This window comes from Caretta caretta, chromosome 8 (assembly GCF_965140235.1).
Source record: "Caretta caretta isolate rCarCar2 chromosome 8, rCarCar1.hap1, whole genome shotgun sequence".
In the NCBI taxonomy this organism is placed as follows: Eukaryota; Metazoa; Chordata; order Testudines; family Cheloniidae; genus Caretta; species Caretta caretta.
In genome coordinates this window covers 107,610,891-107,635,756 of record NC_134213.1, presented here as the reverse complement: position 1 = coordinate 107,635,756, position 24,866 = coordinate 107,610,891, and the positions used below count along the sequence as shown (strand labels likewise).

Here is a 24,866-nt window from a genome sequence, read left to right as displayed (position 1 = left end):
GTGCCCGACCCTTCAGGGGCTGAGGGAAGGGGAGGGGATTGGGGGCAGGGATGGGGTGAGGGGGCAGGGGCGGAGCGAGGGCGTTGCCAGGCCTGAAGGTGGGGGCCTATTGGTGGAGGGGGCAGGGCTGGTCTTTGGTGGGGGCGGAGAGGTCATGACCTATGGAAGGAGTGGGCAGGGCAGGTCCTGGGGGCGCAGCAAGGGTGGGACTAGGGAAAGCGGGGGTGGGGCCTGTCCCGGGGGCGGGGCCTAGGGCAGTGAAGGCGGATCGGGGGCGGGGGCGGGGCCGGTCCTGGGGGCGGGGCCTAGCGGGTCGGGGGCGGGGCCCAGGGCGGTGGCGCTGCGGTGCGGGAGCGGCCGGGCCTGGTCGCTGCGGAGCGGAGCGGAGCGGAGCGGGAGGCCCCGCAGCCCGCGATGGGCGCCCCGCGGCCCGGAGCGGGCGCCGCCGCTGCAGACGGGGCCGGGCTGCGGGGCTGGCGGGGGAGCCGGAGCCGCCCGCACTGAGCCCGGCCGGGCCGGGGGAGCCGCCGCGTCCCGCAGCCGCCCGGCCCCCGACACCCGGACCGGTGAGTGCGGCCCGCCCACACCGAGCCCCCCCCGGGCCCCCCCCGGGCCCCGCCCGAGACCCCCCACCTGTCCACCCCCCCGTCCTCCCATAGTCAGCAGCCCCCGGGGGCGGGGCCCCCCAGCTCCCCCCCCCGTGGGGCGGCCCGTGTCTGCCCGGGGGGGCCGCAGCTCCCGGGGCCGCAGGCGGGGGCAGAGCGAGCGGCCCCAGGGCCCCTGTTCGTAACCCGGGGCGGGGGGGTCCCTGCTCAGGCCCCCCCGGGCTAGCACCGCCCCCGGAGCGCCCCCCCCCGCTTAGCTCCTCCTCGCCTTTATCCCCCGCCGTCTCGCCCACCCCACCCAAAATGGCTCCGGCGCGGCGCCCCGGGCCGCCCCCCCGGGAGCGGGGCCCGCGGGCCGGGAGCGGGGCCGGGCCGGGAGCCTGGCTAATGGCGTCGGGGGGCTGGGGCGCGACGCCAGCGGGGAAGGGAGCGGGGTTTGCCGGGTTCCCAGCGGGGCTGTGCCCTGGCGCCACTTGCTCCTTGTCTCTGGCAGCTGGGGGGGCTCAGCAGAGGGCCCTGGGCAGAGACCGCGGGCGGTGACTGAGGGTGCGAGAGACAAGCCCCCGACAGGCGCCGGTCCAAGCAAAGCGATGACCCCGGCCGCCTTGTCGCCCGGGTCCTGGGACCCAGCAGCGCTGGCTGCTCTGGGGGCTGCGGGAGACTCGCCTTTCCCCAGCAGCCCTCGTTGCTCTGGGGCCCTGCTCCGGGCGCCCGCCAGACCGCCTGCGGAAGCGGGTCGGGTTGCCAGGTCTGGATGGGGCTCCCCGGGGGGAAGCGCGTCCAGCTTTGAGTGGCCTTTGGACGGGGCACCCGCCAGTGCAGGACTGTCGCTCAAATCAGGTTCTGGGCAATGGGTACACGTGGGCATACGCACCTGCCATCTGCCCGCACGTGGCGACTCCGGAGCGGGCAGGACGGCCACCCACCCATGCTGCGGGGAGGCTTGGCTTGAATCCTGACCAGCCGTGACCCTGTTTCTTTGCACTCTGCCAGTGTTTTTGCCAGCAGCGTTTCTCTCTGGGAGTGGCTGCTGATCCCGGCCTTCACACGGACCGGGGGTATTTGGGCTCCAACAGAGGTATTTGCTGGGCCAAAAGTTTCCCTCATCCAGTCGGGCCGCGGAAGAGGGAACTTCTGCCTTGGGCGACCCGTCCTGGCTGGTCAGAATGGCCGGCAGCCCCAAATGAGCTGTTTCTGAGGCCCAGAGACCTGACTGACAATCGCTGTTCTCACGGGCAGTTTGCAAAAGCCTGAACTGACCCAGTTATTCACAGCAAGTAACTGGCCTGGCTCTGCTCAGCTGCCGCAAACTCCATTAATGGCCTATTCAAATCACCCTCAGCCTCCTTCCCCGCTTGCTGGCACACCCTGCCTGGGTCAGGCCTTAGCGGCTCCATTGAGCTACACACTTTAGAAGGGGGGTGTGAGGGAGCAGGGAGTGGGGCGGATTGACCTGGGACTGTCGGCATTGGGGATGGGATGGCAGGGGGTGGCTTCACTGGAGGGACGATACCTGAACCAGGAGCAGGGCTGGGGCCAGGTGACGCCTTCTGCCTGGGAAGCTGGACCAAGGCTGGAGGAGGAGGCTGGGGGAGTCGGCTGGAGGGGGTTTTGAGTTGGGAGTGGATTGGGGAAATGGAGGGAATCCCAAGGCTGGGGTCTAAGCTCTCTGCCCCCAAGAAGGACCTGAATGGGGGGTCCTGGTTGTACCAAACACGCTCTGTTTTCGACTGTGTTCCTGTCTTCCATTAAACCTTCCGTTTTGCTGGCTGGCTGAGAGTCATGGGGAATCGCAGGAAGAGGGGGGTGCAGGGCCCGGACTCCTCCACGCTCCATGGCAACGGGAAAGAAATAGAAAATTTCTCAGATGGGCCACCCTTGACCCTGCATTTCCACACCCCGGGGTTCCTAGCATCCCAGCCCCAGCCACTGAATTGCTGCCTTTAAAAAAAAATTAATTTAAATTAAAGAAAGGTAAAATAGGAAGGAAACTGGCTTGTGGATGCTGTGGGGTGGGAGGCAGAGCTGCTCTGGGCCTTAGCAAAGTTCACTTGTGTTTAGACTCATAGATCTCAAAGCCAGAAGGGACCATTGCAATCAGCTGGTCTGACCTCCTGTGTCTCACCAGCCCATAACTCCTGGAGCAGAGCTGTTAAACTGAATCTGGATGTTTTTCTAATACTTGCCAGTGATGGAGAATCCACCCCCACCCTTGAAGGGTTAATTACCCTCACTCTGAAAAATGGTGTCCTTGGCAGGTTTTCCACCCCTTTCCTCATTCTCGTGGCTCTTCTCTGACCCCTCCCCAATTTATCAACATCCTCCCTGAACTGTGGCCACCAGCCCTGGACACGGGATTCCCGCCGCGATGGCACCAGGGCCCAACACGGTACAAGAACCTCTCTGCTCCCACTCGAGATTCCTCTGTTTATGCACCCCAGGTCCAATTCTCACAGCCTCGCACTGGGTGCTCAGGTTCAGCTGATCTCGCTCCCCACCCCCAAATCATTTTCAGAGTCCCGGCTCCCCGGGATCGAGTCCCCTCTCCTGTAGGTACGGCCGGTGTTCTTTGTTCCTAGGCGTACCCCGCGGACGCCTCAGCCTGCCGGTAAAGAAGGGGTGTTTCTCTCTCGCTCAGTACAGGCTCTGTGTCTTCGGGGCACTTCCTGCTAGCCTGGCTGATTTCCAGCGTGGCCTGATGGGTCCTGTGGGCCCCGGGGACAGGGTGGCCGGGAAGGCGTATGAGAAGGAAGATGTAGTTCCAGACCAACTGCAGAGACATTGCTCCACAGGAAACGCTCCTGGAGCAGCGCGGCCCCAAAGGCACGTGAAAGGGAGCCGGGGCCTGGGCGCTGTGTGGCAAGCTGCCCCTGGGTTCTGTGACCTGCCCGTGCGGCCAGCTGGGGGTCGCAGGGCTGCCCTGTTGAGTTGAACGCCGTGGGGTCTGCCAAGGGGACGGGCAGGAGTTGGGGAGACGCAAGCAAGCTGGTGACTCCCCTGCCCAGCTGACTCTGAATAGACTAGCGGGGGCTCTGTGTCCCCCCCTTCCTTCCTTCCTCCCTCCCCCCCACGGGCTCTGTGCCCCCCCTTCCTTCCTTCCTCCCTCCCCCCCACGTGCCATGGGCTCTGTGTCCCCCCCCTTCCTTCCTCCCTCCCCCCCACGTGCCACGGGCTCTGTGTCCCCCCCTTCCTTCCTCCCTCCCCCCCTGCGTGCCATGGGCTCTGTGTCCCCCCCCTTCCTTCCTCCCTCCCCCCCACGTGCCATGGGCTCTGTGTCCCCCCCCTTCCTTCCTCCCTCCCCCCCTGCGTGCCACGGGCTCTGTGTCCCCCCTTCCTTCCTCCTTCCCCCCCCGCCTGCCACGGGCTCTGTCCCCCCTTCCTTCCTCCTCCCCCCCCGCGTGCCACGGGCTCTGTGTCCCCCCCTTCCTTCCTCCTCCCCCCCGCGTGCCACGGGCTCTGTGTCCCCCCCTTCCTTCCTCCTCCCCCCCCGCGTGCCACGGGCTCTGTGTCCCCCCCTTCCTTCCTCCTTCCCCCCCGCGTGCCACGGGCTCTGTGTCCCCCCCCTTTCTTCCTCCTCCCCCCCGCGTGCCACGGGCTCTGTGTCCCCCCCCTTCCTTCCTCCCTCCCCCCCGCGTGCCACGGGCTCTGTGTCCCCCCCTTCCTTCCTCCCTCCCCCCCGCGTGCCACGGGCTCTGTGTCCCTCCTTCCCCCCCGCGTGCCACGGGCTCTGTGTCCCCCCCCTTCCTTCCTTCCTCCCTCCCCCCCCATGTGCCACGGGCTCTGTGTCCCCCCCCCTTCCTTCCTCCCTCCCCCCCACGTGCCATGGGCTCTGTGTCCCCCCTTCCTTCCTTCCACCCTCCCCCCCCGCGTGCCACGGGCTCTGTGTCCCCCCTTCCTTCCTTCCTCCTTCCCCCCCGCGTGCCACAGGCTCTGTGTCCCCCCTTCCTTCCTCCTTCCCCCCCCGCGTGCCACGGGCTCTGTCCCCCCTTCCTTCCTCCTCCCCCCCCGCGTGCCACGGGCTCTGTGTCCCCCCTTCCTTCCTCCCTCCCCCCGTGCTCTGTGTCCCCCCTTCCTTCCTTCCTCCCCCCCCCACGTGCCACGGGCTCTGTGTCCCCCCTTCCTTCCTTCCTCCTCCCCCACGTGCTGCGGGCTCTGTGCCCCATCTTCCTTCCTCCTGCCCCCCCCATGCCCTGGGCTCTGTGCCCCCCCTTCCTTCCTCCCCACTGCGTGCCATGGGCTCTGTGTCCCCCACTTCCTCTCCCCCTCCCACGCCACAGGCTCTGTGTCCCCCCTTCCTTCCCCCCCCCCCCGGTGCTGTGGGCTCTGTACCTCCCCTCCCCCCACCGTTTGTATTGGTCTCTCTGGGAGAGACGTTTTTTTGGGTGCCAGCCTGTTACCTCTCTTGGGGCCGGGCAGGGTGGGCTGGGGGCTGTTGGGCTGGGGGCACTAGTGGCTGCCCTCAGCCAGGGCTGTGATCTGGAGACCACTGCAGCAGTGCTGGAAAACGTGTCTGTGCCCGGGGGGTGCCAGGTGTGACGGGACAGGCATGCGGAGAGGTGCCATCAGGGCGAGCGTGGGCTCTCCCGAGCTCGGCCGGCCAGCCAGGCCGGGGGTGGGCGCGGGGAGGGCTCATACACCAGCTGAGAGAATACGGCTCCTTCCTGATCTTGTGCTTTCAAGTCTGTGACCCTGCGGTGGGGGGTCCTCCCAAGCCTGCCCTGAAGGGCCCAGCCGGCCAGTGGGGCTGTGGGGAATGACGACAGGGAAGCCTTACCTGGAAGAAGACGCTGCCTATGGAGCAGGCCGTGGGGAAAGGCTGCAGTGGCTCCCTGGGTGGAGGGGGGGCTTGGAGGTGGCAGAGACATGTAGGCTGGGAGGGCGAGTGCCAGGGTAGGAAAGGGCTCAGGGAAATGCAGCAAGCTCTGGGGTGGAACAGGCCTGGGCTGCAGACGGGAGGGTCCCTGAGCTGGAACCGAGAGTAAAGGGCGGGCCCAGCCCCTGGGGACGTGGCACCGGCGGGGCAGTGAACAGGAAGACTGCTTGAGCCTGTTCATGAGAAGAGATTTTCCTGCCCCCAGAAGGGGAAACCCCGAGTGTGACCTAGCTGGAGGCTGTGTCCTGAGGCCGTGGCGGCTCCTGGGGCGAGAGGGGCTGCAGACAAGGGTAGAGGGACAGTGAAGGGGCATCGACCTCACGAGCCAGGCCCCAGCGTGGCCAGGAGGAGGCGCCAGCTGGCGGTGAGTGACGCCCCCATCAGAGCCCAGAGGAGCAGGTTTTCTCCCAGACGGGAGGGGGACGGTGGCTGGCTCCCTGTCTACAGCAAAGTTATGCCAGAGTGCGCCCAAAGCCAGTGGGTGCCCCCTTTCCAGCCGCGTGCCGAGGAAGGGGCGACCAGCGGGAGCTCACCCTGCATGTGGGACAGAACAGTGTGTTTGGGAAGCTGAGACGAGATGGAGTGCAATGGCTGGACGGACGCGAGGGGCCGGAGTGCGTGCGAGCTGAGGAGGAAGGGCTGTTCTGCCAGGGGCCTTGGAGTCTCTGGGGCCTGAGTAGAGGTGCGCCCCAGCTGCTTGCCCAGCCCCTCCTGCTGCTCTGGCAGGCCCTGGCAGAGAGCTGGCCACGGCTGGAAGGGGGAGGACCAGTAAGACCCCAGGCTGTAGCTTGCAAAGTTCAGTCCGAGCCCCTCGGAAGCGTGTGACTCCGATTTGCTTGTAGCTGGTTTGTCTTTATCCCTGGTACTTGAATTCCCCTAAAATCCTCAGTGTTCATAAACGGGTTCCCGGCGCGGGGCTGGCTGGGAACGGGCGGGATCGGGAACTTGGGGAGCCGGGCTTTTGTCTTTGCGCAGGAGCAACAAATCGAAGAGTTTTCTGTGCCCCAGGAGAGGGCTGGGCACGTCGAGGCAGACGGCTTGGGCGGGCCTGCAGGGCATTGGGGTCGCTTCGCTGGGGGAGACCAGCATGGGGCTGGGGAGTAACAAGCAGCTGGAGTCGGAGTGGCTGAGCTGGGGCACGCTCGTACGCTGGCTGGATGCGTCCGGATGGGGCACCGGGTTACAGGACACGTGGGGGCCCGACCTCTCCCTGGTCTGGGTGGAGTGCAGGGGCTCCCTGGGGTGCAGGGGCCTTGTCCTGACTGTTGGTGTCCCCTGGGCAGGACCGGTGCCTTGGGAGCCGCCCCGGAGCTCGGCGCACATGCATGCCTGCCAGTGCCCAGAAGATGACCAGGCTGCTCCTGGGGGTGACCCTGGAGAGGATCTGCAAGGCAGTGTTGCTGCTATGCCTGCTGCACTTCGTCATCATCGTGATTCTCTACTTCGACGTCTACGCCCAGCACCTGGACTTCTTCAGCCACTTCAGTGGCAGGAACGTCTCCCGGGCCCAGCCCTCCTCGAGCACCTCCCGGCCCAACAGCACCGCCCCCAGCTGTGGGCCGGCCGGCGCTGACCCAGCCCCCAGCGCCAACCACTCTGGCACCGAGAAGCCCTTACTGCCCTGCCAGGAGGTGCCGCCTGGCTTAGGTGAGCCGCTGGGGCAAGGGAGCTGGCTGGGCCGGGGTGGGGGGCTGGGCTGGGCTGGAGCAGGGCTGGACTGGGCTGGGGGAGAGTGGGCAGCTGGCTGGGGCGGGGAGGGTGGGGAGCTGGCTGGGGTGGGGGGCTGGCTGGCTGGGGCAGGGCGGAGCGGGGAGCTGGCTGGGGCGGGGGGCTGACTGGCCGGGGCAGGGCGAAGGCGGGAGCTGGAAGGGGCGAGGCTGGGCTGGGTTGGGGTGGGGCTGGGCTGGCTGGGCCGGGGGAGGGCGGGTTGCGGCAGGGCTGGGTTGGGGGAGGGTGGGGAGCTGGATGGGGCGAGGCTGGGCTGGCTGGGGTGGGGCAGGGTGGGGAGCTGGAAGGAGCATGGCTGGGCGGGGCTGGGCTGGGCTGGGTTGGGTTGGGGGAGGGTGGGGAGCTGGGCTGGGCTGGCTGGGGTGGGGCACGGCACGGCAGGGTTGGGCTGGCTGGGACGGGGCTGGGCTGGGCCGGCTAGGCATGCCCATGTGTGGCCGATGCTGGCCTGGCCCTGTGCGGTTGAGACTGACTCTTCCAGAGCTGCTAGCTGCCTCCTTTCGCTGCCCTGTGGCCGTGAGGGTGGGAGTGTGATGAAGCGGGACTGTTCTTAATGTTTCCTCTGAATAGTGTGGGGGTGCCTCAGTTTCCCCTAGGCAGTTCTTAAGTCTCTAGGTGGTGGGGTAAGGGTGTATGATCATTGCAGAGCCCGAGAGGGCAGGTGTGTGCAGGGGTCTGGACACAGACAATGGCTGACACCCTGTTTCCTGGCACCTGATGGCCTGGGCCCTTCCCCCCTGCAAGGTGAGAGCTAAAGGGTTGGAGAACAAAGGAATCAGGTGACCTCCTGGCCCCGGAAAGGAACAAAGCCCAGAGGAGGAGGGGCTGGAGGGAGTTTCAGGTGGGGGCTGGCTGGGACATGGAGTGAAGTGCAGACGGGGTTGTCTGGCTCACTGCCCCCCCAAAATGGACCCAGCTGAGGGGTCCTGTTCTCTGCACCTGCAAGCTCTGTGTTAGGCCATGTTCCTGTCGTCTAATAAACCTTCTGTTTTACTGGCTGGCTGAGAGTCACGTCTGACTGCGGAGTTGGGGGGCAGGACCCTCTGGCTTCCCCAGGAGCCCCGCCTGAGCGGACTCGCTGTGGGAAGCGCACGGAGGGGCAGAGGAGGCTGAATGCTCCCAGGTCAGACCCAGGAAGGTGGAAGCTGTGTGTCCCAAAGACAGTCTGCTCACAGAAAGGAGACTTTCCCAGAGTCCTGCCTGGCTTCATGGGGAGCAGTTCCAGAGCATTGCCCGGGGACTCGGTGACAGGGTGACTGCCCTGCATAGCATTGGGAGTGGCCTGCGGGCCGCCTGGGATCTGGCTTCCTAGCCATTCCCAGTCCCTGGCCGTGCCCCCAGCCAGCAGGGGCTCACAGCCGTGGCCCTATGGGCACGTCAGATTCCCTCGTGCCCCGCTCCGGGGTCAGCACCATGAGACCAGCCCCTGGGCTGGGCAGGAGGTCGCCTGCCAGGGCCAAGCGGAGCAGGCCTGAAGCCAGCTAGGATACAGAGCCCTGCCTGTACCATGGCTCCCCCCTGCAGTGCCCAGCACTGAGCTCCCTGCCCGGTGTGCCCATCCTGCCACAGGCCCCATCGGGGTGAGGGCACCACCAGCTGCAAGCCTGAGGTGTGTTGTGGGGCTCATTGCGCCCTGGCAGCTCAGCGAGCATTGGCAGTCCCTGGGAGCACCAGCCAGGCTCACTGGCGCATGCTGGAGGCTAACCCTGCTGGCGCGTGGTCAGGCTGGGCCTTTTCCGGCTGGGCCCCGGCTGGCCCCACGTCTCCCCTCGGGGCTCGCCCTGTGAAATAGCCATGGACATGGGGAGCACCGTGGAGGTCGGAGTCCTGGCAGGTGACTGTCTCCTCAGCCCGCACCGCTACCTCCGTCCAGCCCCGCTGCACGGCGGGGTTGGGGCAGGTCTGCAAAGGTTTGACGCCAGGTCCCTTCTCCCAGCACCTTGGCACTGACCGCTCGTTAGCGGGGCTGCCAATGGGCTTGTGGGGGGTGGGGCATTGCTGCACTGACTTGGGAGCAGCCCTGCACCCCAGGGTAGGGAGAGGGAGCCTGGCCCGGGGGGGTCCCTGGGCACACCTGATTCACCTGGGCATTGGGGCTGGGGGTTTGCATTCCTGATGCCAGTGGGTTCACCGTTGCCCCGTCGGAAGGGATTGCACCCGATTCCTCGGGTACTGCCAGTCCCGGGTGGGGAGCCCAGGGCGGGGGCTGTGGGTCGGGACTGAGGGCACTGGCAGAGCTGTCACAGCACCCCCTCTTGCCAGTGCGCCCTGCCTGCTGGCCCAGGGGCTGCGCGTGGGGCACCTGGTAACCGGCTCCCCCAATTCCCTGCAGTTGGCCGGCTCCTCATCGAGTTCAGCTCGCCCATGAGCATGGAGCGGGTGCAGCGGGAGAACCCAGGCGTGAGGGAGGGTGGCAAGTACGTGCCCCCAGACTGCCAGCCCCGCCAGAAGGTCGCCATCCTCATCCCCTTCCGCCACCGGGAGCACCATCTGCCCTACTGGCTGCATTACCTGCATCCCATCCTGCGCCGGCAGAAGGTTGCCTACGGCATCTACATCATCAACCAGGTGGGGGGCCTGGGGGCAGGGCAACAGCCCCTCCCCCAGATCTCAGGGGCCCGGCTCAGGGTTCTCCCATTCCCAGCGGGAGGCTGGGCCCCGGCAGAACTCACCCCCCGAGGAGGGCCCTGCAGTCTGGCCTGTGCATGACCGTGCCTGTGGTTACGGTGGCTCCAGCCAAGCAGGGCGAGCCGGGGACACGAGGCTGCTGCCCAGAAGAGACTGGGCAGGGCCCGCGGGCTGGGCGGGCGGCAGAGGGCCCTTTCCTATCACTACTCACTCAGCGCCTCCCTCCAGGAAGGGCCCTTCGAGCGCCTCTCCCTGGCGGGACAGCCCAGTGCAGGGGTGCTGGGCTGCTGGGGCTGGCAGGGCACGCAGGAACGGGGCAGCATAGTGGGGTGCTCGGGGGCTGGGGGGTGGGGCTGTTCGTACAGCTGGGCGACGCGTCTGAGTGCGTAGGGCAGGAGTGCCGGGGGGGGCTGGCGCTGGCCTGGTAGCCCCCCCCAACGCTTGTCCCCTCACCCCTGCGCAGTACGGTGAGGACACCTTCAACCGGGCCAAGCTGCTCAACGTGGGCTTCCTGGAGGCCCTGAAGGACGAGGACGACTACGACTGCTTCGTCTTCAGCGACGTGGACCTGGTCCCCATGGACGACCGCAACTTGTACCGCTGCTATGAGCAGCCGCGGCACTTCGCCATCGCCATGGACAAGTTCAGCTTCAGGTGAGTGCCGGGGGGGCCGCGGATGGAGCCGGCAGGGGTTGGACCCCAGGCACCTGCCGTGGCGCGAGCCAGCCCTGGCCCCGTGTGCAGGGCCCCGCTCGGCAGGCAAGGGGGTGGCTCTCTGGGAGGGGGGTTAAGTGGGAGGGGTGGCGCATAGCCTGGGACTGCGGGGAGCATGGGGGCAGAGGGGTGGGAGTGGGTGGCGGAGGTGCCGTGCTGGGCATCGCAGAGGGGCAAGGGGTGCCACTTGGCAGAGAAGCGGGCCATGGGGGGAGAGGGAGACGGGGGCTGGTGGGCTGGCAGCAGCTTTCCTTGCAGGCTCTCGGTCTCTGGGAGCCTGGCCCCCTTCCTGAGCCAGAGCAGAGCCCAGACAGCGCCCGGGGGGCAGAGAGCACTGCCCCCGGCTCTCCCTTGGCCTGTCCGCGCTGACGCGGCTGCTGCTTGTCCCTGCAGGCTGCCGTACGCTGGCTACTTCGGGGGCGTCTCAGGCCTGAGCAGGTCCCAGTTCCTGAAGATCAACGGCTTCCCCAATGAGTACTGGGGCTGGGGAGGCGAGGATGACGACATCTTTAACCGGTGGGTGACCCCCCGGTGCTGCGTGCCAGGTCCCTTGGTGAGCTCCCCTCAGTGCCATTGTGCCAGCCCAGAGCCCAGCCCTCCACTGCGGCTGGAGGGCCCGGAGCCCAACCGTGAGGCCCTGAAACAGACACCTGCCCCTCAAAGCACCTCCCGTGGGTCAGGCTCCCAGGCAGCCCCACCCACGGATGTCACAGGCGCTCTGCCCCCCTGCAGCCGGACTCGGGATGGACACGGCTGGCTGGGGGCGTGTATAGGTCTGGCCAGGAACGCAGCTGCTTTGGATTGGGGCCCCATGGAGTGGGCTGGGCAGGGCGAGGGCTCCTGGGTCCTGCCCGCCATTCGGCTTGCCGCTTGCTGCCTCCCCCGGCAGGGCCTGTGTGCTGCACCTGTGCCAGGCAGCGGGGTGGAGCGCTCAGCTCCGGGGCGCGGAGGGGAGACGCCATCTCTGCAGTCTCGTCCGTCCCACTGCCGGGGAGAGGAGCCAGCCGTGCAGCCAGCCCAGTGTGCCCGGCCCGGCGAGCCCCGCTGAGCTGCCTGGCATTTCACATGTCCTCCGTGGTGCAGCATGGCTGCGTCACGTTGCTGTGCCCTGCCTTACGTTGGGAGGGGCTGGTCAGGCCCAGCTGGGCATGTCCTGTTGGCATCTGTGGTGGGCCCGGTGCAGGATCTGCCCCCGAGCTGCTCTTGCTGCCCTGGCGCTTTCCCGGCTCTTGCGGGACTTGTCGCCTCGGTGGCCACGTAGATGCTGTCGAGGTGGAGATGTGGCTTAGTGCTGCCACAGGGCCAAGCCAACGCGTGGTAGTGGGCCCAAGACACAGCTGGGATGGGGGCACGTGGGGAGAGGGGCTGTGTCAGTGTGTTGCACCAGGCTGGGCGTGGAGCAGGGCAGCGCCTGGCCTGGGGAGACGGAGAAGCTGCCACTGAGGGATCAGGGAGTGCTTGCGAAGTGGTGCGGGCTGGGTGAGTCTCATTCCCTAGGCAGCAGCTCCCTGCAGTGGCTGGCTCCAGGTGGCTTAGACTCGTGCCCGGAGGCCACTCAGCAGCAGGGTGGGTTAATTGAAATCCTCGGGTTCAGTCGTGGTTTGCATTGGTCCATTTGAGTTCTTTGTCCATTGGTGGGGGACCAGCACCGACTACGTGGCTTTGTAACCCCAGAGAGCCTCCCGCTCAGCCCGGGGCTGCTGTCTGCAGCTGGCCTGGGGCTGATGTTAGCAATTCCCTCGCTTAGCATGCATGTACGTGTCCCTTGGTCCCCGTGCCCTGGGTTAGAACATGGGGAGGGACACGGCTCTGGTTTGCTCAGTGGTGACGTTTTACTCCTGGCTGGGCTCAAACTGGATTTGGATGGAAATTGGAGGTCAGTTAAAATGCACAAAACCCAAACCTTGAAACCCACCCTGGTGGCTGGAGATCCCAGAAGAAAGAAGCCCTCAGACTGTGTTTGGTATTGACGGGGCTGTGTTAAAGCAATGGCGGGTGGGCTGTAGTTACTGAGTTGAGATTGTTTATGCTTCCCAGGGCCCAGGCCCCAAAGAGATTTAGGAGCCTAAAGATGCAGCTAGGTGGCTAGTGGGACTTTGGAAGCAGGGTTAGGTGAGGTGCCCAACTCCCACGAAATCCAGCTCAGGAGCTCTTGAAATCCCCCCCCCTTGCCCCCTGGCTTCCTCTTTAGATGCCTGCCCACCTTCGACCATCTGGCCGCAGCCTTTGTGTGGGAGTTGGGAGTTCTCCTCCTCTCCCACCTGGTTTGCAAGGGGAAACCAGCTGACCTGATTCCTCACCTCCTGGTGGGTTCCTCGATCTGGAATGAACTAGTCCAAAGGGAGGGAGGGGTCCGATGCACCTGCCAGACAACCTGGCACCTAAAGGCCTAATGGCAATGGCTTTTTGGCAGGGATGGCGCTGACCCGGCCAAGCGGGACTGGCAGCGTTGTCTCCGTCGTGGAGGGGGAAGCCCTGGGTCTGGCTAGTTCAGGCAGTTCCTGGTGCAGTTCCGAAGCTGGAGCTGACCTCGGAAGCTGAGAGGTTTCCCCGTTTGTGTAAATTACGTAAGGAGCCGGGCCTTGAACTCCCCAGTGCGCGGAGGGCTCCGTGTGCAGCCACTTTTTAGTATTTATTTCAACGTTAACGGGTTGCGGGGAGCGTTGGCTGCGGCGCGGGCGGGCGGGGTGGGAGCGTTGGCTGCGGTGCACAGCTTGACTTGATTTCATAGTTCGTGTCAGTCAGGATGATCACAAAGAAACGTATTTCAAAGCCCCTGGATTTGCCCTCGCCCCGCTCAGCAATGCGGTCCTGCTCCAGGGCCCTGGTTGTGACTGCCCCCTGCTGGCGTCCCAGTGGTGGTGCAGGTGGGGCCTGTGGGCATGGCGGTCTCCCTGAGCAGCCAGCAGCATCTGGCCTTGCGCTGCCTTGGCCCTGCCCTTGCTCCGCTCCCCAGTCACGCTCGGAGCGGCAGAAGCCCTGGTGCCAGCTGGGCCCCGTGGGAGCGGGCAGAGGGGAGGGGCACAGACCTGGTGGAGGTGCGGAGGGGCTCAGGCCAGTCGCTACAGACTCGGGGGGCATAGGGGTCCAATCCCTTTGCTGCTTGTAGCGACGGCAGAGGGCCGGGCCCACCGGGGCTGGGGCCAGATCCCAGCTGGCCCAAACTGTGTGCCCCTCTTGCCAGCTCGGCTCACTCTGTCCCCAGGATCTCTCTGAACGGCATGAAGGTGTCGCGCCCCGACGCCCGCATCGGGAGGTACCGCATGATCAAACATGAGCGTGACAAACACAACGAGCCCAACCCACAGAGGTGAGACCCCGGGCCCGGCCTGCCCCGCGCCCCCCAGCTGGTCACCGCCTCCAACGCCCCGTGTGTTGCCTTGGCTCCGTGGCTTGGCACTGCCTGCGGGAAGCCTGCCTAGGAAAGCTCCCCCCACACCATCCAAGAGCCCTCTCCAGGCTGTGGGGTCATTCAGGCCCAGACCCCACCCCGCCCCCAGCTGAGGCTGCTGGAGAGGGACCTGGGGGAGCCGGCTCTGCCTCCAGATGGGCACCTCAGCAGGCAGCAGAGGGTGGGGACAGCCGCAGAGTAAACGCTGGGGTGTGGTGCTGGGAGCCAGGATGCCTGGGTTCTCTTCCCTTCTCTGCCACTGACTCACTGTGTGGCCTTGGAGAGGTACCCCCGCCCCTTTCTCTGTGCCTCAGTTTCCCCCACCCCCGGGTGAACCTGCTCCTTTGCACCCCTGGTGCTCTCTGGCTGGGTGAGAGGGAAGCCCTGCTGTGCAGCACTGGGCGCCTCACCCTGGGCTGGCATTGCCAGGCAGGGACCACAGCCCCAGTGGCCACCCAGGACTGTGCCCTCTGGCGCTACTGCTGGCCAGGGGAGAGCTCAGCGTGCCACTCACACCTCTCTGCACCTCTGGCAGGTTCACCAAGATCCAGAACACCAAGGTGACGATGAAGCGGGACGGCATCAGTTCCCTGCAGTACCAGCTGGTGGAGGTGACGCGCCGGCCCATGTACACGAACATCACGGTGGACATCGGCAAGCCGCCCCCACGCCCAGCCCGGGGCTAGCACCTTCCCCCAGCCCACGGGAGCTGGCCGTGCCCTGGCAGGGGAGGCTCTGTGCCCTGGGCTGGCTGGATGCGGAGCCGCCTTGCCCTGGCCCAGGGGTGCGGATCGAACCAGGACGTGTTCGGCCCACTCTGTCTGCCTTCTGGGTGTGGCTGCGTGCCAGAATCCCCCCTCACAGCGCGGTGGTTAGCCCTGCCCCGCGGGCCGGGGACAATGCAGCAGCCCCCCACTATCCAAAACGGCCCCAGCCAGGGGCCTGTGAGAGCTTCAGGCTCTGGCTAACAAACCCCAGCCCTTGACGAGGAGATCCAAGCACTGAACTCCGTCTGCAGCTTCCTCGGGACAGGGCATGCTCTGCGCTGTGGTCCTGGCCGGGCGTGTCACCCGCAGGGTCCATCGCTGCCCCAACCGGCTCAGTCTGGGCCGGCGGCAGAAGGGGCTCTGTGCCTTGCGTGTTCAGCTCTAGCTGGGCCAGGGCTCGTTTCTGTGGGTGCTCGCAGGGCTCCTGTGGGGCAGTGTGACTGGGAGAGGGGCCAGTGCCCTCCGCCTGGCCCCGTCAGGCTCCCTGCCACCTGCTCCCCCTCCTGCCCTGCCGTGTGGATGCCTTGCTCCCAGCGGGGCACAGGGCTCTGAGCACAGACGCAGCCCCTCTTGCTGTCTTCCTCAGCTGTGTCAGCTAGTGCTTAGAGCCCGGGCCAGGACACCTGGGTCCTAATCTCAGCTCTGCCCCAGGGGCAGGCCTTGGGCAAGTTTTGTGCCTCAGTTTCCCCCATACCAGGGGCTCATGGGCTGGCTCCTCCCGCACGCTGTGGCTGTGTGTGTGGGTGTACTGTATCCTTGAGAGACTTCAAAGGGACTATTCCCATCCTGGCCCTGCCGATGGGCTACGCTGAGGGTGTCACAAAGCAGGGGAGCCCTTGTCTGCCCCGCTCACTCCCTACAACCCCACTGTGCGGATGCTCCACTTAGCAGGGGAAGGTGTCTCGCAGCCTGGGGAGGTGGGTCACACCCAAAGGGCTGCTTCTGGAAGGAAGGTTGGCGGCTCTGTGGATATCCCCAGCTGTGGGCGGGGGCGCAATGCAAGCCTGGACCCAGCCCCTCGCCCACTGTCCCCTGGTGCTTCCTGCCAGGCAGCCCTGCGCCTCCCGCGCCCGCCGACTCTAGCTGTGCCTGGTGCTGCACCCACCCAAGGGCCCTTTTCCAACACAGAACATTGCAGCCCAGCTCTTCTCTAGGGCCGGGCCCTCAGCAGGGGGCGGACACAATCTCCAGAACTAGTTTGCCTGGTGCTCTAGGAAGGGGAGGGCTCCTTGGTGGGAATGGGCACTGCTGGCCCTGGGGGGCAGGAGCTGGTGGGGCAGAGGCTGGGGGTTCCCTCCCTCTCTCCAGCCCGGGGCCATTGCACCGGCATGGAGCTCTGTCCACCCCCCCCAAGACATGGCCCCATCCCTCGCTGCCTGTCCTGCCTGGGCCCCAAGCCCCATGCGTGCGAGAACACTGCCAGGGGGCAAGGGACCAGCACCACCTTGACTGCCAGGAAGTGGGGGGCACAGCATCCTGCCACCCCCCCTGTATTGCTGCCCCCCAAGCCCTGCCACATACCACTGCTCCCCCCCACATTCTGAGCCCCAGAGTCATGGCCTGGTCCCAGCCCTATCCTGGAGCGATGAGAGAGAAGCAACCAGTGCCTGGGTGGGGCGACTGCCCCTGCCCCCAGGGGTGATGTTCCCTCCGCACGCTGGGGGGCAGGGAAGGCAGCGGGCAGCACGCCCAGGCCAGGGGCACCGCTGCCTTCTGTCCGTTTGAATGTTTGACCGGTTCTGAGCGTATCCCGAATGCAGCCTTTGGTCCCAGCGACCAGACTTTTGTATTTAATAAAGTTTCAAAAATTCAGAGACTGTAATGTGGAGTCAGGGAAAGGGGACAGAGGCTAGGCCCCGGGCAGAGTAATTATGTCTGTTCTACCCCCCCCCCCCCAACCTGGGCCCCCTTTGTGTTGGTTAAAGCCAGGGTGGTGGGGCCAACCCTGCAGCCCCCCCAGCTGCACTCTGGGCTGGGGGACCCTAGCAACTTTCAAATCTGACGGTGGGGCAGGGCCATCTTCTGCCCCCAGGGTCTGTGAGCCAGCCAAGCCCCCCCAACTCCTCAGGCCCGGGGTGGGGGCAGGTCCTGGCAAGAAGAAGCCAGAGGGAGTCGAACCAGAAAGTAGCTTTGTTGCCAGGGGCTCAGGGCTGTCCATGCTGGAGCCGCTTGGACCCCAGGCGGGGGCTGGGTTTCAGTGTCTTCCCAGCAAGGCTGAGGGCGGGAGCTGCACGGCAGAGGGGCGTGGGGGACTCTGGGGTGCCCCCTAAGCACCCTGCTGGTGTGGGCATCCCAGGCCCCACAGGGGCACGGCTCAGGGAGAGGCTGGGAGCCCACCCTGCGGGGTCCGTGGCAGGGATGGGTGGGTTCGCTGCCACTCGGCTCCCAGCCACAAGGCTGGAGGGTGGGTGGGGGGACTCCAGAGGGAGCCTGGCCAGGGCTGAGGGGGCAGGCGATGGAGCTGGGCTGGGGAGGGGGCCCGTGGTGCAGCCTAGCTGGGGGAAGCGGGTGTTAGGGAAGAGCCATGGGGCTGGGAAAGGGTTGGGGTGGGGCCCATGGTCCAGAGGAGCCTAGTGGCATAGCTGGGAAGGGGTCAGTGGTGCAGCTGAGGGTGCTCCGCGACCCAAGGGGAAGGTGGGGGAGGGGTGTCTGTGATTGGGCCAGGTTGAAGAGGGGCTCTGCAGCCCAGCAGGATGTGGAGGGTGGGGGCTCTGCGGCCCAGTGGGACATGGGGGAGGGGGTGTTACGGGGGGGAAGGGGGCTCTGCGGCCCAGTGGGAGGAAGGGGAGGGGTGTTAGGGGGGAGGGGGCTCTGGGGCCCAGCGGGAGGGGAGGGGTGTTGCGGGGGGAGGGGGCTCTGCGGCCCAGCGGGAGGAAGGGGAGGGGTGTTGCAGGGGGAGGGGGCTCTGCGGCCCAGCGGGAGTGGGGAGAGGGGTGTTAGGGGGGAGGGGGCTCTGGGGCCCAGCGGGAGGGGGGGAGGGGTATTGCGGGGGAGGGGGCTCTGCGGCCCAGCGGGAGGAAGGGGAGGGGTGTTAGGGGGGAGGGGGCTCTGGGGCCCAGCGGGAGGAAGGGGAGGGGTGTTAGGGGGAGGGGGCTCTGCGGCCCAGCGGGTGGGGGGGAGGGGTGTTGCAGGGGGAGGGGGCTCTGCAGCCCAGCGGGAGGGGGAGAGGGGTGTTGCGGGGGGAGGGGGCTCTGCAGCCCAGCGGGAGGGGGGGAGGGGTGTTGCAGGGGGAGGCGGCTCTGCGGCCCAGCGGGAGGAAGGGGAGGGGTGTTGCGGGGGGAGGGGGCTCTGCGGCCCAGCGGGAGTGGGGGGAGGGGTGTTGCGGGGGGAGGGGGCTCTGCGGCCCAGCGGGAGGAAGGGGAGGGGTGTTGCGGGGGGAGGGGGCTCTGCGGCCCAGCGAGAGGAAGGGGAGGGGTGTTAGGGGGGAGGGGGCTCTGGGGCCCAGCGGGAGGAAGGGGAGGGGTGTTAGGGGGGAGGGGGCTCTGGGGCCCAGCGGGAGGGGGGGAGGGGTGTTGCGGGGGAGGGGGCTCTGGGGCCCAGCGGGAGGAAGGGGAGGGGTGTTGCGGGGGGAGGGGGCTCTGGGGCCCAGCGGGAGGGGGGGAGGGGTGTTGCGGGGGAGGGGGCTCTGCAGCCCAGCGGGAGGAAGGGGAGGGGTGTTAGGGGGGAGGGGGCTCTGGGGCCCAGCAGGAGTGGGGAGAGGGGTGTTGCGGGGGGAGGGGGCTCTGTGGCCCAGCGGGAGTGGGGAGAGGGGTGTTAGGGGGGAGGGGGCTCTGGGGCCCAGCGGGAGGGGGGGAGGGGTGTTGCGGGGGAGGGGGCTCTGGGGCCCAGCGGGAGGAAGGGGAGGGGTGTTGCGGGGGAGGGGGCTCTGGGGCCCAGCGGGAGGAAGGGGAGGGGTGTTAGGGGGGAGGGGGCTCTGGGGCTAAGCGGGAGGAAGGGGAGGGGTGTTAGGGGGGAGGGGGCTCTGGGGCCCAGCGGGAGGAAGGGGAGGGGTGTTGCGGGGGGAGGGGGCTCTGGGGCCCAGCGGGAGGAAGGGGAGGGGTGTTAGGGGGGAGGGGGCTCTGGGGCCCAGCGGGAGGGGGGGAGGGGTGTTGCGGGGGAGGGGGCTCTGGGGCCCAGCGGGAGGAAGGGGAGGGGTGTTAGGGGGGAGGGGGCTCTGGGGACCAGCGGGAGTGGGGAGAGGGGTGTTGCGGGGGGAGGGGGCTCTGCGGCCCAGCGGGAGGAAGGGGAGGGGTGTTAGGGGGGAGGGGGCTCTGGGGCCCAGCGGGAGGGGGGGCTCTGCGGCCCAGCGGGAGGGGGAGAGGGGTGTTGCGGGGGAGGGGGGTGTTGCGGGGGAGGGGGCTCTGGGGCCCAGCAGGAGGAAGGGGAGGGGTGTTAGGGGGGAGGGGGCTCTGGGGCCCAGCGGGAGTGGGGAGAGGGGTGTTGCGGGGGGAGGGGGCTCTGCGGCCCAGCGGGAGGAAGGAGAGGGGTGTTAGGGGGGAGGGGGCTCTGGGGCCCAGCGGGAGGGGGGGCTCTGCGGCCCAGCGGGAGGGGGGGCTCAGGAGTTGTGCCGGTCCAGCGGGGGGCAGTCGCGAAGCCTCTCGCACTGGGCCACCCGGTTGCCCTCCCAGTACCCCGCGTCCTGGCCGTCGTGGCAGCGGCACTGGGTGCAGGGCTCCACCCAGACGGCCTCTCCGGCGGGGATGACGCGCGTCCGGCTCCTGTCCGCGTAGCAGTTGGGACCTGGGGGGTGGGGGGCTCCGGTCAGCAGCGGGCGCGGCCGGGGGGCTCCTGGTCCTGCCAGGCCGCCTGCCACGGGAGACTCCAGCCCGGCCCCCCCAGCCGGGCAGAGCCTGGTGCCCCCATGGGCCCAGAGCAGGGCCCTGTCCAGCCCCACCCCACCCAGGGCCATTCCCCAAACTTCAGGCTTTGCCTTCCCCTCCCCATTACCTGGCCTCCCCTCTCATTCTCCGCCCCACAGCTGAGCACCTCTCCCCCCTGCCCAGATCCCCACAACAGCTGCCCCTCTCACTGCCTCTGGGGGTTCTGAAAATGGCCCCGCCCCAGGGCCACCGCACCCCCTGTGCTTTCAGCCTTCCCCCAAGCCCTTCCCCATGCTCACCGTCCTGGCATGTGGGGCAGCACCGGCCCTTCTCGTAGACAGCGTTGACGCAGGGCGGGGGGGCGCAGTCGGCCACCAGGCAGCGAGCGATGCCGTCCGGGTCACAGGTGCATTGCTCACACTCCGAGGGCTGGGGGACAACGGGCCGTGGGTCAGAGGTGAGCTGGCCCCAGGGGAGCATCCTCCCCACTCCCTCGCTGAGGGTACAGGGCTGCCCCCCACGGGCTCGGCTCCCAACACCCTCAGTGCCCCTCTTGGCCCCACTCTGAAATCCACCAGCTCTGTTCCCAGCTGGGTGGCCCAGCCGAGTGGGCACAAACCCACATGCACTCTGGGACCCCGATCCCGCCCATGCCATTGCTCGAGCAGCAGTCGTCGGGCACCTGTCCTAGCCGCCAGGCCCAGTGCCAGGCTCTGCATCCTGGGGGGGCACCCTGTGACGAAGTGGGACTGTTCTTAATGGTTCCTCTGAATAGTGTGGGGGTGCCTCAGTTTCCCCTAGGCAGTTCTTAAGTATCTAGGGGGTGGGGTAAGGGTGTATGATCGTTGCAGAGCCCTAGAGGGTAGGTGTGGGCAGGGGTCTGGACACAGAGAATGGCCGAAACCCTGTTTCCTGGCAACTGATGGCCTGGGCCCTTCCCCCCTGCAAGGTGAGAGCTAAAGGGTCGGAGAACAAAGGAATTGGGTGACCTCCTAGCCCGGGAAAGGGACAAAGCCCAGAGGAGGGGGGGCTGGAGGGAGTTTCAGTTTGGGGCTGGCTGGGACATGGAGGGAAGTGCAGACGTGGTTGTCTGGCTCACTGCCCCCCAAAATGGACCCAGCTGAGGGGTCCTGTTCTCTGCACCTGCAAGCTCTGTGTTAGGCCATGTTCCTGTCGTCTAATAAACCTTCTGTGTTACTGGCTGGCTGAGAGTCAAGTCTGACTGCGAAGTTGGGGTGCAGGACCCTCTGGCTTCCCCAGGACCCCGCCTGGGCGGACTCACTGGGGGAAGCGCACGGCGGGGCAGAGGAGGCTGAATGCTCCGAGGTCAGACCCAGGAAGGTGGGAGCCGGGGGAGCTGTGTGTCCTGCAGACAGGCTGCTCCCGGAGAGGAGACTTCCCCAGAGTCCTGCCTGGCTTCATGGGGAGCAGTTCCAGAGCATCGCCCGGGGACTCTGTGACACCCCCCCCCCCCCATGAAGCGATCCCACAAGGGGAGGTGGGAGCCCAAGATGGGAAACACGCCATGAGCCAGCCAGTTCCTCTGCCCTGGGGCTGACTGGGAACTGGTGCCTCCTCCAGGGGAAGTCTCTGTACCCCATTCTCCACGCCCACGAGCCCCTGGCATCCGGGCTTTGGGAAGCCCCCGCTGGCAGCACGCCGGCTTGGCCGGCTCCAGCGCACCTGTTGTCAGAGCCCGGCGTGCCCAGAACTGAGCTGCGCCAACTCCTAGGCCAGGCTGTTTTGGACGTGCCCCTTCGCACATTTGGCTGGCAGAGGAAACGTGGCAGCAGAAGGGGCCATGCCCCGGGGGCACACTGAAGCTCGAGGAGATGGGCACTGGCCATAGGAGCCCAGGGATGCCCGGGCGCCAACCCCTCCCTGGCTCTAGGATCCCACCTGGCAGGAGCAGGCCAGCGGGGTCGTGCCTCCCCATGCTCCTGACAGGCCAGAGCAGGGCTGGGCCCTTGGCCAGGCCCCACCAGTGCCCCAGGGACGGGGATCGGACTGACTCCGCTCTGCTAGAATCCCCTGCACAGTCACGTCCGTGCCGCTCCGCCAGTCCCGGCGCTTATCCCCGTCGGCTCCGGGATGGGGACACGGGCACAGACAGCTGGACCCACCTCCCCGGCACCACCCACCAGACCCCCCAACCCGCGAGCCTGGAACAGAGCCCAGAGGACTCCTGGTGCTCAGCTGGACCCACCAGGCCTCCCTCTGGCGCTGCCCCTGGAGACAGAACTGGCCCTCGGGGCCTTTTAACCAGCCCCTTGGCAGTGGCACGAGCCTGCAGACCCTGGCCCGTGACTGCAGCAAATCCCCCAGCCCAGTGCCCATCCCTGCCCCCTCAGGGCAAGGGGCCTATGTCCAACCGAACCCCCAGCCCCACCCTGGTGCCCAGCACCCACCCACTGCGACCCAACACTGGCCAGCCCTGCACCCAGCCCCATCCGGGCCCCCACCGCTCAGTGCTCACCCCCCCGACCAGCCCCACCCCCCCGCTCAGTGCCCACTCCCTGACCAACCCCATCCCGGGCCCCTCCCCGCTCAGTGCCCACTCCCTGGTGCCCAGCCTGCCCCCTTGCTCAGTGCCCACCTCTGACAAGCCCCATCCCGGCCCCCACTGCTCAGTGCCCACCCCCCTGCGCCCAGCCCCGCCGCTCAGTGCCCACCTCCCAGTGCGCCCCCCCGACCAGCCCCCACCGCTCAGTGCCCACCCCCCTGCGCCCAGCCCCGCCGCTCAGTGCCCACCCCCCCCGACCAGCCCCCACCGCTCAGTGCCCACCCCCCCGGTGCGCCCCCCCGACCAGCCCCCACCGCTCAGTGCCCACCCCCCGGTGCGCCCCCCCGACCAGCCCCCACCGCTCAGTGCCCACCCCCCGGTGCGCCCCCCCGACCAGCCCCCACTGCTCAGTGCCCACCCCCCAACCAACCCCATCCCGCTCCATGCCCCCCCGGCGCCCAGCCCCGCCGAGTGCCCGGCCCGGGGGCGCACCTGGAAGCGCTGGCCCAGCCCGTAGACGCGGCCGCGGTGCTCGCAGCCGACGCGCTCGCAGCGGGGGCAGCAGGCGGCCGGGTAGCGGCTCACGTGGATGCAGGCGGGCGGCAGGGCCGGGCAGGGGGCGCGGGCGCAGGCGGGGCCCCGGGCCGTGCACTCGCAGCGGCTGCAGGGCTCGCCCGGCGGCACGAACCGCTCCCCCGCCGAGTAGCGCCGCCCGCCCGCCTCGCAGAGCCCCGCCGGGCCCGCCGCCCCGCCCGGCAGCGCCGCCGCCAGCAGCAGCAGCAGCAGCAGCAGGAGCCGCATGGCTCCGGGGGCCGGTCCGCCGCGCAGCGCCCGCGGTCCGCGCTGCGAGTCCCGCCGGCCGGGCGAGCCCCCCGCCGCGCCCCCCAGCTCCGCCCCCCGCGCCCCCGAGCCAGCCCCCAGCTCCGCCCGCTGCCCCGCCCCCTGTGCCCCCGAGCCGGCCCCCCAGCTCCGCCCCCCGCGGCCCCGAACCTGCCCCCAGCTCCGCCCGCTACCCCGCCCCCTGTGCCCCCGAGCCAGCCCCCCAGCTCCGCCCCCCGCGCCCCCGAGCCAGCCCCCAGCTCCGCCCGCTGCCCCGCCCCCTGTGCCCCCGAGCCGGCCCCCCAGCTCCGCCCCCCGCGGCCCCGAACCTGCCCCCAGCTCCGCCCGCTACCCCGCCCCCTGTGCCCCCGAGCCAGCCCCCCCAGCTCCGCCCCCCGCGCCCCCGAGCCAGCCCCCAGCTCCGCCCGCTGCCCCGCCCCCCGTGCCCCAGCTCCGCCCCCCGCGCCCCCAAGCCAGCCCCCCCAGCTCCGCCCCCCGCGCCCCCGAGCCAGCCCCCAGCTCCGCCCGCTGCCCCGCCCCCTGTGCCCCCGAGCCGGCCCCCCAGCTCCGCCCCCCGCGCCCCGGAGCCAGCCCCCCCAGCTCCGCCCCCCGCGCCCCCGAGCCAGCCCCCAGCTCCGCCCCCCGCGCCCCCGAGCCAGCCCCCAGCTCCGCCCGCTGCCCCGCCCCCCGTGCCCCAGCTCCGCCCCCCGCGCCCCCAAGCCAGCCCCCCCAGCTCCGCCCCCCGCGCCCCCGAGCCAGCCCCCAGCTCCGCCCGCTGCCCCGCCCCCTGTGCCCCCGAGCCGGCCCCCCAGCTCCGCCCCCCGCGCCCCGGAGCCAGCCCCCCCAGCTCCGCCCCCCGCGCCCCCGAGCCAGCCCCCAGCTCCGCCCCCCGTGCCCCCGAGCCAGCCCCCAGCTCCGCCCTCTGCCCCGCCCCCCGTGCCCCAGCTCCGCCCCCCGCGCCCCCGAGCCAGCCCCCAGCTCCGCCCCCCGCGCCCCCGAGCCAGCCCCCAGCTCCGCCCGCTGCCCCGCCCCCCGTGTCCCCGCGCAGCCCCCCCAGCTCCGCCCCCCGCGCCCCCGAGCCAGCCCCCAGCTCCGCCCGCTGCCCCGCCCCCTGTGCCCCCGAGCCGGCCCCCCAGCTCCGCCCCCCGCGCCCCCCAGCTCCGCCCCCCGCGCCCCCGAGCCAGCCCCCAGCTCCGCCCGCTGCCCCGCCCCCCGCGCCCCCGAGCCGGCCCCCCAGCTCCGCCCCCCGCGGCCCCGAACCTGCCCCCAGCTCCGCCCGCTACCCCGCCCCCCGCGCCCCCAAGCCAGCCCCCCCAGCTCCGCCCCCCGCGCCCCCGAGCCAGCCCCCAGCTCCGCCCGCTGCCCCGCCCCCTGTGCCCCCGAGCCGGCCCCCCAGCTCCGCCCCCCGGGCTCCGGAGCCAGCCCCCCAGCTCCCCCCTGTGCCCCCGAGCCGGCCCCCCAGCTCCGCCCCCCGCGCCCCCGAGCCAGCCCCCAGCTCCGCCCGCTGCCCCGCCCCCTGTGCCCCCGAGCCAGCCCCCCAGCTCCGCCCCCCGCGACCCCGAACCTGCCCCCCAGCTCCGCCCGCTGCCCCGCCCCCTGTGCCCCCGAGCCAGCCCCCCCAGCTCCGCCCCCCGCGCCCCCGAACCTGCCCCCCAGCTCCACCCCCCGCGCCCCGGAGCCAGCCCCCCCAGCTCCGCCCCCCGCGCCCCCGAGCCAGCCCCCAGCTCCGCCCCCCGTGCCCCCGAGCCAGCCCCCAGCTCCGCCCTCTGCCCCGCCCCCCGTGCCCCAGCTCCGCCCCCCGCGCCCCCGAGCCAGCCCCCAGCTCCGCCCGCTGCCCCGCCCCCCGTGCCCCCGCGCAGCCCCCCCAGCTCCGCCCCCCGCGCCCCCGAGCCAGCCCCCCCAGCTCCGCCCGCTGCCCCGCCCCCTGTGCCCCCGAGCCAGCCCCCCCAGCTCCGCCCCCCGCGCCCCTGAGCCAGCCCCCCCAGCTCCGCTCGCTGTGCCCCCGCTGCGAGTCCCGCCTCCTCGGGGGGGGGGGGGGG

General features: G+C 69.3%; 2 protein-coding genes across 4 annotated transcripts; one reads left to right on the top strand and one right to left on the bottom strand.

Annotated features, from left to right (window-relative positions):
* The first annotated feature begins 360 nt into the window (after window positions 1-360).
* Window positions 361-16,518, top strand: B4GALT2 (beta-1,4-galactosyltransferase 2). Of its 3 annotated transcripts, none has more exons than XM_075131901.1 (7): window positions 361-566; window positions 6,762-7,125; window positions 9,539-9,774; window positions 10,298-10,488; window positions 10,942-11,101; window positions 13,754-13,858; window positions 14,475-14,606. In XM_075131901.1, exons 2-6 carry the CDS (start codon window positions 6,804-6,806, stop codon window positions 13,823-13,825), a joined length of 981 nt encoding a protein of 326 aa, XP_074988002.1. In that variant the 5' UTR covers window positions 361-566; window positions 6,762-6,803; the 3' UTR covers window positions 13,826-13,858; window positions 14,475-14,606. The 3 variants fall into 3 exon arrangements, with proteins under 3 accessions (XP_074988002.1, XP_074988001.1, XP_048718058.1); XM_075131900.1 differs by having other exon boundaries at window positions 362-566; window positions 10,942-11,064; window positions 13,733-13,858; window positions 14,475-16,518; XM_048862101.2 differs by having other exon boundaries at window positions 367-566; window positions 10,942-11,064; window positions 14,475-16,518.
* A 1,353-nt stretch (window positions 16,519-17,871) lies between these two features.
* LOC125641733 (von Willebrand factor C domain-containing protein 2-like) lies at window positions 17,872-22,824 on the bottom strand. The gene is made up of 3 exons (XM_048862102.2): window positions 22,501-22,824; window positions 19,805-19,934; window positions 17,872-19,425 (listed from the first exon to the last, which is right to left on the bottom strand). Exons 1-3 carry the CDS (start codon window positions 22,807-22,809, stop codon window positions 19,241-19,243), a joined length of 624 nt encoding a protein of 207 aa, XP_048718059.2. The 5' UTR covers window positions 22,810-22,824; the 3' UTR covers window positions 17,872-19,240.
* Between the last annotated feature and the right edge of the window lie 2,042 nt (window positions 22,825-24,866).